At 52.6% G+C, this 12794-nt stretch overlaps 1 protein-coding gene across 3 annotated transcripts in view; it reads right to left on the minus strand.

Annotated features, from left to right (window-relative positions):
* Positions 1-12794, minus strand: part of CMIP (c-Maf inducing protein) — a 271489-nt gene that overhangs the window by 21543 nt on the left and 237152 nt on the right. For all 3 annotated transcript variants that reach the window (XM_010375146.2, XM_010375147.2, XM_030924359.1), the window contains one exon: positions 11482-11835. In XM_010375146.2, coding sequence (XP_010373448.1) covers positions 11482-11835 — 354 coding nt within the window. The remainder of the gene's footprint in view (positions 1-11481; positions 11836-12794) is intronic.

Here is a 12794-nt window from a genome sequence, read left to right on the forward strand (position 1 = left end):
ATGCTGGTCTTGAACTCCTGGCCTCAGGTGACTCGCCCGCCTCAGCCTCCCAAAGTGCTGGGATCAGCCGGGTGTGGTGCCTCACGCCTGTAATCCCAGCTGCTCAGGAGGCTGAGGCAGGAGAACTGCTTGAACCTAAGAGGCAGAGGCTGTAGTGAGCTGAGATCACCCCACTGCACTGTAGCCTGGGCAACAGAGTGAGACTCCATCTCAAAAAAGTAAATAACCCAAAAAAGTAAATAACACCTGCTGGGATTACAGGTGTGAGCCACCACACCTGGCCTTGGTGGATACTTTTATTTTTGCTTTCAGACAACAGCTTTTCGTCTTTTCTAAGAGTTGATGCTAAATACCTAGGAATTCAACTTACAAGGGGTATGAAGGACCTCTTCAAGGAGAACTACAAACCACTGCTGAACGAAATAAAAGAGGACACAAGCAAATGGAAGAACATTCCATGCTCATGGATAGGAAGAATCAATATTGTGAAAATGGCCATACTGCCCAAGGTAATTTATAGATTCAATGCCATCCCCATCAAGCTACCAATGACTTTCTTCACAGAATTGGAAAAAACTACCTTAAAGTTCACATGGAACCAAAAAAGAGTCCAGCATTGCCAAGATAATCCTAAGCCAAAAAAACAAAGCTGGAGGCATCACGCTACCTGACTTCAAACTGTACAAGCCTACAGTAACCAAAACAGCATGGTACTGGTACCAAAACAGAGAGATAGACCAATGGAACAGAACAGAGCCCTCAGAAATAATACCACACATCTACAGCCATCTGATCTTTGACAAACCAGACAAAAACAAGAAATGGGGAAAGGATTCCCTATTTAATAAATGGTGCTGGGAAAATTGGCTAGCCATATGTGGAAAGCTGAAACTGGATCCCTTCCTTACACCTTATACAAAAATTAATTCAAGATAGATTAAAAACTTAAATGTTAGACCTAAAACCATAAAAGCCCTAGAAGAAAACCTAGGCAATACCATTCAGGACATAGGCATGGGCAAGGACTTCATGACTAAAACACCAAAAGCAACTGGCAAGCAAAAGCCAAAATTGATAAATGGGATCTAATTAAACTAAAGAGCTTCTGCACAGCAAAAGAAACTACCATCAGAGTGAACAGGCAATCTACAGAATGGAAGAAAATTTTTACAATCTACCCATCTGACAAAGTGCTAATATCCAGAATCTACAAAGAACTTAAACAAATTTACAAGAAAAAATCAAACAACCCCATCAAAAAGTGGGCGAAGGATATGAACAGACACTTTTCAAAAGAAGACATTTATGCAGCCAACAGACACATGAAAAAATGCTCATCATCACTGGCCATCAGAGAAATGCAAATCAAAACCACAATGAGATACCATGTCACACCAGTTAGAATGGCGATCACTAAAAAGTTAGGAAACAACAGGTTCTGAAGAGGATGTGGAGAAATAGGAACACTTTTACACTGTTGGTGGGACTGCAAACTAGTTCAACCATTGTGGAAGACAGTGTGGCGATTCCTCAGGGATCTAGAACTAGAAATACTGTTTGACCTAGCCATCCCATTGCTGGATATATACCCAAAGATTATAAATAATGCTGCTATAAAGACACATGCACATGAATGTTTATTGCAGCACTATTCACAATAGCAAAGACTTGGAACCAACCCAAATCTCCATCAATGACAGACTGCATTAAGAAAATGTGGCACATCTACACCAAAGGATACTATGCAGCCATAAAAAGGATGAGTTCATGTCCTTTGTTGGGACATGGGTGAAGCTGGAAACCATCGTTCTGAGCAAACTATTGCAAGGACAGAAAACCAAGCACCACGTGTTCTCTCATAGGTGGGAATTGAACAATGAGAACACCTGGACACAGGGTGGGGAACATCACACACCGGCACCTGTCATGGGGTGGGAGGAGGGGGAGGGATAGCATTAGAAGATATACCTAATGTAAATGATGAGTTAATGGGTGCAGCACACCAACATGGCACACGTACCCTAGAACTTAAAGTATTTAAAAAAAAAAAGTTAATACTAATGATGGTAATAACAATGACAATAATAACAGCAGCTCTGATGTCATGGAGACTTTCTACATACACTTCATTATGCTAAGGGCTTTACCTTAGTTCATTTACTCTTTATAAGAGCACAGTAAAGTCAATGTGACTAACCCCACTTAACAGATGAGGAACTTGAGGCTCAGAGGTTCAAGGTCACATGGCCATGGCGAATGAGGAGTCAAATCCAAGCTTCTGTGATGGCAGAGCCTTGGCTCTCACCAGCCCTGAAAGACCACAGCTGGGATCTTAGCAAAAGCCAGCGCCTGCTTGGGTAAGGAAGGAGGGCTAAACCTCAGTTAAAGCAGGTGCAGGAAGGACCACGCTGTTCGCCTGACTTCACTTAACCCTTTCACGAGACAGCCTTCTTCCTGTGTGAACAGCCAGCGGGAGAGGTCAGTTATCTACTCCGAGTCATCTACACAGCTAGGAAGGCGTGAGGCTGGACTGAGAACCTGGTATTTCAGGCTCTACCACACCACGGTGTGTGGTGAAGCCAGGCACTAGGGTGTCACCCTCGTCCGACCCTGGGAAGACCACTGTCCCACAACAGAACAGTATTAGCACTGCTGACAAGGTAGATGCAATTCGCGCCGCGCTGCCTGCACACCGGGGCTTGAACCAAGGGCACTTCCTGTGTTCGCTCATGGGATCTGCCCAGAGGACCCTGTGTGGTGAGTCCAAATGATGGACAAGGAGTAATATGGAAATTCACTGACTGTGACCACAGGGCTGTGACACAGCCAGGCCACAGCAGGGAAGCAATAGCTTCGGGAGTTTCCTGAGGCCCAACAGGCTGCTTCCCGACCAGCTACCAGCACGGCTTCATAAAGAGGAAGTTTTTTGGCCAACTCTTGCCCCCAAAAGCTAGGAGCGTCCAGAGAACTCTCCGGCGTCTCAATCTGAGTACAGATGGGCTTGTATCACACAGCAGAGCACTCACACACGGCCCCCAGAGACTGCAGTCATGACAACCCCTATTTTACAGACGACAAAAATGAAGCTCAGAGCTGTTTGTGATTTCCCACAAGTCACCGGCAAGTGGCTGAGATCTGACCTCAGGTGCTTCTAAGACCACGACCCGTCCTCTCCAGCACCTGCACTGTGTTTATAACCAGTTCCCCCACCTGGGTTCCGGATCTCTCTAGCTGTAGCGACTCTGCTGGAAAACAAACCCAGAGGTAGTCAGTTCTCGCCTAAGCCAGGCCTGGGCACCTCTGAGGGCCCAGAGCTTAAAACCCTGACACATAAAGTGAGGGGTGGCCGCTAGAGCAGTCCCCACCCGAATCACAGAGCTGTCCCTGGGTGCTCCCCAGCCTCTGACCATCTTGCCTCGGACCACCCCAGGGAGGGGGCCAGGTCTCATCTCTGAGTCCCCCATGCTGGGCCCTGGGCTGGGTGGATGGCTGGTGCTTGGGAGGGAACTGCTGAACCCAAGACCCAGTGCACACTGGGACTGGGCCAATGACAGAGCCTGGGGCCTGTGACTGGCTTCTGAACAGAAGGGATATTGAGTCTCCATCTGGCGGACTAGCATGTGCCACCAGGTGCCAAGATCGAGTGGGATGCCGATTAAGATCCTGGCTTGGACTGGGGCAGGAGGTGGGATCTGAACCCTTGTCCACTGGCCCATGTTGGGGAGGTGCTGCAGAGAGATGCCCCACTGACACCTGGGCACCACCCATGGGAGAGGCCAGCAGGTGCTCAGACCCGGGCTGGGCAGAGGGGTGGTCCCGGGACCCCTACCCACATACAACTTATCACAGATGCACTGTGTATCAGTTTGTGTGCTGTGTGTATAACTGCCCTATATAGAAACAGGGAGAAGTTTTTCAGCAAGGACAAATGTTCACTCCCATCGACAATGAGCGGTTTAAATAACCCGAGTGAGGGCGTTTCCTGCCCCAACTTCCTCCAAATAAACCCACGATAGCGTGCGTGGCAGCCTTCAAACCCTGATCACACCCTGGAAGCTTCTGAGGAAAGGCTCCGATGCCAGGCACAGAGAAAAGAATGACCAGGAAAGCCTGTTGCCTGAGATAAGTCCTGCCTGTGATGCCAGTGGCCGCTCACTCACTGCTTACCCAACTTGCTCCCTTAATCCCCAGAATGGTACATGAGGGCAGAGGGTGCCGGTGAGGAAGCTGAACTCTGCGCCTAGGAGGCAGGATGAGGACTGAGAGCAGGTCCACTGGACTGCCGTGCTCGAGGGCAGAAGGCCCAGGTGCCATGCGGCCTGGGGGTCTCAGAGCTGCAGGAGCCTGAGGCCTGTCAGGTGCATGTCAGGATGCAGAGACCCCTTTATGCCCCCGTATTCACACGCTCCCTTCCGAGGGGTCATCTGTCTTTGCAGCTAGCTTGTCTTCCCTCCAGAAGAATCACCTTCCTCCTTTCCTCCCACCTGTCCCTGACTCATGGTTTCCAGAAAATGGAAATTCAGTTGACAGCAAACCTCATCTGCAGTGCCTGCCGCGTGCCATGTGCTATCCAAGGACTCCCCATGCGTCAGCCAGTGCAGCAATCCCAGCAACTCAGCTGGGCGGGTGCTCTTGGCACCCCCCTTTTATAGGCAGGAAAATGGAAACAGAGTGAGGGACTGCCCTGGCCCCAGGCCACACAGCTGGTGAGAGCTGGGATCTGAACCTGGGAGCCTGGCCCCAGCATCTGTGCTCTACCATCTCAATAACAATGTCTCACAAGGAGGGTGGCCCGGCTCACACCTGAGGAGGACGATTTCCCCATATCACAAGGGCACTGGTGGGCACATGGTAGCTCGAGCCTGTAATCCTAGCACTTCGGGAGGCTGAGGTGGGAGGATCGCTTGAGGCCAGGAGTTCAAGACTAGCTTGGGCAACATAAAGAGATCCCATCTCTAAAAAGAAAAAAAAGTTAAAAACAAAAAGTAAGCCAGGCAGGTGGTGTGCACCTGTAGTCCCAGCTACTTGGGAGTCTGAGGTGGGAGACTTCCTTGAGCCCAGGTGTTCGAGGCTGCAGTGACCTGTAACTGTGACTGTACTCCAGCCTCGGTGACAGAGTATCTTAAAAAATGAAAGGGAGGGGAACACTTATTTTTTTTTTTTTAACTTTTTTTTTTTTTTTTTTGAGACGGAGTCTCGCCCTGTCGCCCAGGCTGGAGTGCAGTGGCCAGATCTCAGCTCACTGCAAACTCCGCCTCCCGGGTTTACGCCATTCTCCTGCCTCAGCCTCCCGAGTAGCTGGGACTACAGGCGCCCGCCACCACGCCCAGCTAATTTTTTTTTGTATTTTTAGTACAGGCGGGGTTTCACTGCATTAGTCATGATGGTCTCAATTTCCTGACCTCGTGATCCGCCCGCCTCGGCCTCCCAAAGTGCTGGAATTACAGGCGTGAGTCACCACACCCGGCCATTTTTTTACTTTTAAAATAAAGCGTATTCTATGCAGAAATGTCATGAAATACAGAACTCTAAGGAGATTTGAAGTCACCCACAATCAGAGAAGTCAGGGTCCCCATGGGGCGCTATGAGCCCCAGCAACAGGCCCATGGTCACTTGTCACTCCTGAGCCTGTTCTGTGAACCGCGAGCGTGGTCTGCACTCCCAGGTGCTCAGCCCAGTGGGAGGCTTCGGCGTGTCTGAGGCGGGGTCTGGACAGAAGCCTCCTCCTCTAGGTCTCCCAGCCTGGGGCTCCACTTCCTGGCAGCTACCACAAGTACCAGAGGGGTGCAGGGGAAGGAGGGAGAGGGCAAGTGGACTTCCTTGCCTTGGCCCAGACCAGCTTGGAAGCCTGTGACCCCAGTCTGACCAGGTTGGTGGATGAATGGGAGGCGCTGGACACAGGTTGTCGTGGAGGTGAGGCTGGGTGTCCCCCAGACTGGCAGGCCCACGGGGAAGGAATGAGGAACCCTCCTGTGCATGGGCCTCTCTATGACAGGCCTCAGCACAGGCCCCAGTGGCTAGCAGAGTCCCTGCCTTGAGACTGCCCTGGCTCTGGGTGGGCCTGTTATCCTAGGATGGGATGCCTCTGGCCACTGGGGCAGTCTCCCACTTGGCCAAGCCAGGCCTGGGATGGGAGGGTAGGCAGCAGGTAGGGTGTGAGGGACCTGACTGCCCACCCAGGAAGGAGGAAAGAGGGCTGCGCCCTGCCCAGTTCAGGGAGGGAGGGGGTGGGTAGGCAGGCAGGTGCCTCACGCATCCTGCTGACCCCAACATGCCTCAGGCATAAGGCACCTGCACATTTAACCCTCCCATGAATGGGGCCTTAGAACCCCCATTTCACAGATGAGAAATGGAGGCCCAGAGAGGTTCAGATACTTGTCAAAGGTCACAGAGCTAATGGGGGACATGTTGGGCCCAAACAAGGCTTTGTGAGTGCAAAGCCCGGGTCTCCCACTTCACGCAGCTCAGTTGGGATTTTAACCCAGTTCAGAAGATGCCACCTCAACTGGAGCCCTGTGCTGCCCTGTGGACAGCTTCCTGCCAGCCTCGCTGCTTTTCCTGACTCACAGAATCTCCCACAAGGTGTGGGCAGAATGTGGTGGCCTCAGGGTGGCCTGATGCTTGGGAAGGCCTGGGGCATGAGAAGGTTCATGCGGGAGCACATTCAGGCCACTTTGTTCCTGCTATGCAACATCCAGAAATATCTGCTCCCTTTAAAGAGAAACCAACTGGTCCGGGGATTTGATCCCAGGCTGAGAAACAGCGGCTGTTACCCCCGAGGCGGGGGTACCTCAGGAAAACTCCCTCTCTCTCCACCTGTGCGGTCATCCCATCCGGGACCTTCCCAGGCCCCACAGCAGATCTGCTGGCCTTAAATGCTCCAGGGACCTTTGAGTTTCTACAGAGTTACCATGTGCTCCAGGAATGAGCAGTTTTAAGTTTCCAAACAGGATGGACATGGTGGCTCATGCCTGTAATCCTAGCACTTTGGGAGTCCGAGGTGGGCAGATCACTTGAGGTCAAGAGTTCGAGACCAGCCTGGCCAACGTGGCGAAATCCTGTCTCTACTAAAAACACAAAAATTAGCCAGGCTAGGTAGTAGACGTCTGTAATCCCAGCTACTGGGGAGGTTGAGGCAGGAGAATGGCTTGAACCTGGGAGGCAGAGGTTGCAGTGAGCTGAGATCGTGCCACTGCACTGCAGCCTGGGCGACAGAGCGAGACTCCATCGCAAAAAAAAAAAAAAAAAAGAAAAAGAAAAAAAGTAAGTACATATAAGAAAGAACTACCTAGAAGAATCACAGACGTTTTAAAAATTACAAAACAGGCTGGGCACAGTGGCTCACACCTGTAATCTTTGGGAGGCTGAAGTGGGCAGATCATTTGAGGTCAGGAGTTCGAGACCAGCCTGGCCAACATGGCAAAACCCCGTCTCTACTAAAAATACAAACATTAGCTGGGCTTGGTGGCAGGCGCCTGTGATTCTAGCTACTGGGGAGGCTGAGGCAGGAGAATGGCTTGAACCTTGGAGGCAGAGGTTGCAGTGAGCGGAACTACTACAGGTAAGTCCCCTGGCCCTGTCTCCCGGTCATTAGGACAACCCCAAATTCATTTGCATTTCCCTGAAGTTCCCCAAGGGAGGAGCCTCTTCCAGCCGAGCTGCAGCCCATCAAGGGCTCTTTTAAAATCTAACATTTGCAAAGAGTCCCCAGCAGTAGGTAGGAGCCGATCGGGGCGGATCAGAAGCGCGTCCTACCCCTGTGGCCCCAGTGTGCCGCGGTTCCACACTCTGCCCATCTGAGCACTACAGCAGCCCCGCTGAGCCCTTGATGTCACTGCTCTTAGCACTTGGCAACACTTAGGTTCAGAGGGACTGAGTACAGGGACCAGTATGGTATTTGGCGTAAAGTCTGGCCTGGCGTAGGTATGCAACGAAAGCTGGATGAAAGAATGAATAAACGGGTGGCTAAATGAAGGTGTGAATCACACACAGGTGCCCAGCAGGAAAACAGCTGGACTCTAAACGACTACAAATCCCAAAGCTCTTCTTCGCCTCCCGAATCCGTGTTCTTTTCATCACCCCACCCCGCCTGCACCTCACGCGGTGATTTTTTTCCAACATCAGCCTCGACCTGCATTTGGAATAGTTTTACTTTTCAAGGATCTCCAGGAAATTTTTACAACTTAGGTTAGTTACTTTTCAAAAGTGTCAAATTCTAACGATGCAGAGACCTTCCTATGGGAACACGCAGCAACTGATCAGTCCTCCGAGAAGACACGCATTTTACAGACAAGAAAACTGAAGCTCAGAGGAGCCAAGAACACTGGCCACAGTTCCACAGCAGCTCAGGCCTACGGCTGCATTTCCTCAAGGCTGAGATGCAAGTTTCCTGCACTCCAGGTGTGCGATGAATGCCATGCGGCTTTTATGTCTCAAAGCACAGTTAGGGAATCAATGACGCATCTCGCCCTCAATAGTATGGGCAAGTGGCGGGAACACAGCTGCATCATAAATGGTGGCTACTCCCATTGGCCAGGTGTTCACCTCGCAGAGGTGTCTGCTCTGTGCCATCCACTCAGGGCTGGCCCCTCCCATCTCTTTCCCAATGCCAGATGCAGCCATACTTGTGCCACCTCCCAGCCTGGGACCAGAGGCTCAGAGAGGATGACCAACCTTCCAAAGTCATAACTAGTATGTGGCACAGGTGGGACTGGAACCTAACACGGTCTGACTCTGAGTCTGTGCCTTTCCTGATGTATCTCACTTTGGCGCCCTTTGAGCAGCTGGGGTTGTTTGGGTCCAACCAGTTTGAGGCCTCCAGTGAGCCAGCAACTGAAGCAGCCTGCTGGGTGTGGGGAGGAAAGTTGTTGGTAAACACAGTTATCAGGCCGAAATTGTGTTGAGCTCCCCCAAGGTGGAAGAGGCTGCTGGAAGCATAATCCCATTTTGTGGAGGTTTTGGGGCTGGGCGTGAGCTGCTCCTCTGCGTAGCCCCATCGAGAACCCCTCCTGGCTTGTCCTGACTGTCCTGGGCCCTTGGCGATGGCCCCGACCCCCACCTGTGCCCTGGCAGCTGGGTGATGTGGGGCAGGCAGGGGGTCTGGACGCAGATGGGGGAGAACAGAGTCCTCATTCATGAGCATGTTTATGAAGAAGGAAAAAACGTGTGCCAACTGCGTTATGAAACTCAAACCTTTAGTGCTTAATGAGAAGTAGGAGTCAGGCCCAAAACAGCAGAAGGCCCAGTGGTTCATGGTGTTTGTAAAAACCAGCTGGAATTGGGGAGCTGGAGTGGACAGCAGGGCCAGTCTCTGGCCTGGAGGCTTCTAGCTCAATCAGAGCAAGGAGACCCCTCCAAAAATCCGGGGAGGTGCCCTAACCCAGCTGCCGCTGGGAGAGCTGGCACCTTTCCTTGCCTTGAAGACACTCAGGTCTGTGATGTGTTCTTGGAGATACTCTCTTAGTGGGATCTGGAATTCCACTTGGCTGGGGGTGGAGGTCACTGAATGCAGTTATGCCCTCACCCGACCTCTGCTGCTGGGACCACGAGGCGGGGCTGGTCCTGAACCCCTGGGCACACCCCACCCTTTCCTCTCTGGGGCCAAAGTCAGGGCAGAGGAGGCTATGTTGGGATGCTGCCTCCACGGTCTCCTTCAAACCAGCAGAAGCCATCTTATGACTGTGTGTGCCCATGTGTTCACCTTCGCAGACACCACAGGCCTTGCTAGTAGAGCACAAGGGGCACCCCAAGGTGCCGCCCAGCCATTTCTCCAGCTCAACAGGCCCTCAGAAGCTGCCCTCTGTCCCTCCAAACCCTGAGCAGACTCCAGGAGCAACACACACATGACAGAATGAACAAACGCTGCCCAGCCACGAGACCACACAGGGTCTCAGGGAAACCCCGCCCACCCACACAGACAACAACCCAGGCACTGGGCTTCCAAGTGGCCTCCCTGCAGGCTGAGGGCCCCAGGAGCCCTGGTTCTAGACAGGCATCATGCACTGGATAAATGTGACAACACAGCTGTACCCCCAACCCCTCCGAAAAGTCCAGCAACCACAAGCAGCTGCATCTGAAAATGCCCATCTCTGGATTCAAAGCTCCTGAGAGTGGGGCAGAGCCTGTTCCGAAGGAAGGAGTTTGTGGGGCGAGAAAGCGGGAGGTGTCTGCTGAGTGTCTGCAGACCTGAGCTTGTCTGTGGAACCACATGGCTCTGTGGGGGGCAGAAGGGAATAGTCAATGAGGTCCCTCAAACTGGGGCTCCTGGAACCAGGTGCTCATGGGTTTGAGATGTGTCAGGTGGAACGTGTGGATGGCAAGGCTGGAGAGACCCTTAGGGGTCAAGGATTAAGAACTGTACTCCCCTCTACCTTAGTCACACAACTGAGGTTCAGGGAGCGGGAGGGACAGGCACAGAAGGAGCCAGCTCAGAAGCCACACCACCCAGAGCAGCCCCGGGTCCACGGGTCTCCTACACCCACACCCAGGCACACGCAACACCAAAGTGTGCACACAGACACCCAGGCACATGGCACAAATACGCAGAGCCACATACCCAAGACAGACTCACACACTCCTGCACATGACCCCTCACTCACTCAGACACATGCATATCCACAGATATTCACACCCCAAAGACACACGGCATACATGGCTCACACAACACACACACACATGGGCTCACGCACATACCTGCAAACATATACAGAGAAACACACATGCTCTCCAACCCTACAGCACAAATGGTTATACCCACATGCATGCAGCCACAACCACTCGTGCACAAAAGTAGCACAAGTGAGTAGACATACCCACTCTTGTGCATTTCACACACACACACCACACACACACACACCCCCCTATAGAGAAATCCACATGCATGCCCACACCCATCTCCTATAAACACACACACACACTCAGCAGACCACGTGTGCTGTCGCACCCACATCCACCCATGGCCATTCATGCAAACAAAGACACTCACAAGCTCAGAGGATCCCACACACACAACACACCAGAGATGTCCACATACTCACAGACACACTTGGGAACCCTTGTGCTCCTGCACACCCTGGCAGATGTATCCAGATCCTCACACACACACAAACTCGTGCAGACATATGTACACATGTATGCTTGGGCATGCACCTTACACACGTGCCCAGGCACTCAAGCATACAGGTACAAAGCCATACATGCACCCCACGTGTGTGTATACACACACATGTTCACAGATACACAACCACAGCCAACTGTGCACATACCCACGTGTCCCTCACCCACCTGTACATATGCACCCTGCATGCCTGTACTCACAGCCACACTTGTGCTTACGCACACTCTTGCACACACCAGCTCGTGTGCACTTACACACACACCACTCTACCTATGTAGTTTGGACCAACAAACACAGCCACACCCAGCAGCAAAGCCCAGTCTCCTCCCGCCTGCCCTGGTGGCGGGCACGCGGGGAGCACTCACAGCAGCTTGAGGATTTCCACGTAGCAGCCGAGCGTGCGGTCGGCCTGGGGGCCCAGCTCGATGCTCATGGTGCTGCAGGCGGGGCTGACCATGAGGCAGTCGATGAGGTTGGGCTCGCTGTCGTTGCCCGCGCTGGCCGTCAGCGCCGGCTTGGCAGTGCTGGTGCGTTCCACCTCCACGTGGATCTCACTGGAGGCCACGACCACCGACTTGAGCCGGGCCTCAGACAGCGTGGCTTCCTGAGACACCAGGTCTGGGCTGGGGTGCAGAAGGCGCAGAGGTAAAGTGGGCTTCCGGTCGCACGGCTGTTGGCAGCCATTCCGGATTTCCTTCAGGCTTGGGGAATTGTCGCGGCTGGGGGAAGAGGTGGGAGAGGGCACATGAGTACAGGCACCGTTCATGATGCACCACGACCCACCAGGCTAAAGGCCTTCCTGAATCCCAGGATGAGGCCACAATGTAATACTATCATCATCCCTGTGCTAGAAATGAGGAAACTGAGGCTCAGCCTGGGTGCGCGGCTTGCCCAAGGTCTAGACAGGAAGAGGTGGGGATGGCAGCCCAACCCAGGTTGCCTGTCTCTACAGTCCATGCTGTCACTTCAGCACATAACAGGCGCTCAATAAACATTTGCTGACCGACTGAGTGGATGCTGATCTCTACATGACAGCCATAAGGCTCTTGGCATTCTCCACGAAAACACCACTGGCCACTTTCTTGATAAGCCAACAGGATCTACTATTTTGCTTTTAGTTGCTTCCTGTGGTTTAACTACCCTCCAATCCCTGACCTCATGCCACAATGTCCTCCAGGACTCTGCTCTCCTGGCCCCAAACCCAGCCAAGTGAGCAAGCTCAGTATCTGCCCTCCTCCTGGGAACCCACTTCAATGGGATCCCAAACCCCAGAATTCCAGTCTGGGCCCTGGAGTCTAGCCCTCCTGTCTGCAGAACCCTCACTCCTCCTGGGTAACCTTCCAGGCACAGCATCTCTAACTGCCCGGAGGAACAGAAGCCTGCACAAGGTGTTAACAGGTGACTCAGAAAGGGGCTCTATGGCATTATTGATCTCACATTTGTTAGGGAAATGCTGGGGCAAACGAGATGACATTAGGCCTCTTAACGGCAGGACCTGTCAGAGCCTTGACCTGGTTAAAGTCCCTCCTCTGACTGAGTGCTTCCCGAGGTGCCCAGTTGCCTGGGAGGTACATTGTTGTAAGGGACAGTAGTACCATCAACGGGTTCCTCTGCTGGTGCCCATGGGCCGGCACAGCGCTAAGTGCAGTCATACAGATGCTCACAGACATCACTGAAC

This window comes from Rhinopithecus roxellana, chromosome 20 (assembly GCF_007565055.1).
Source record: "Rhinopithecus roxellana isolate Shanxi Qingling chromosome 20, ASM756505v1, whole genome shotgun sequence".
Taxonomy (NCBI): Eukaryota; Metazoa; Chordata; class Mammalia; order Primates; family Cercopithecidae; genus Rhinopithecus; species Rhinopithecus roxellana.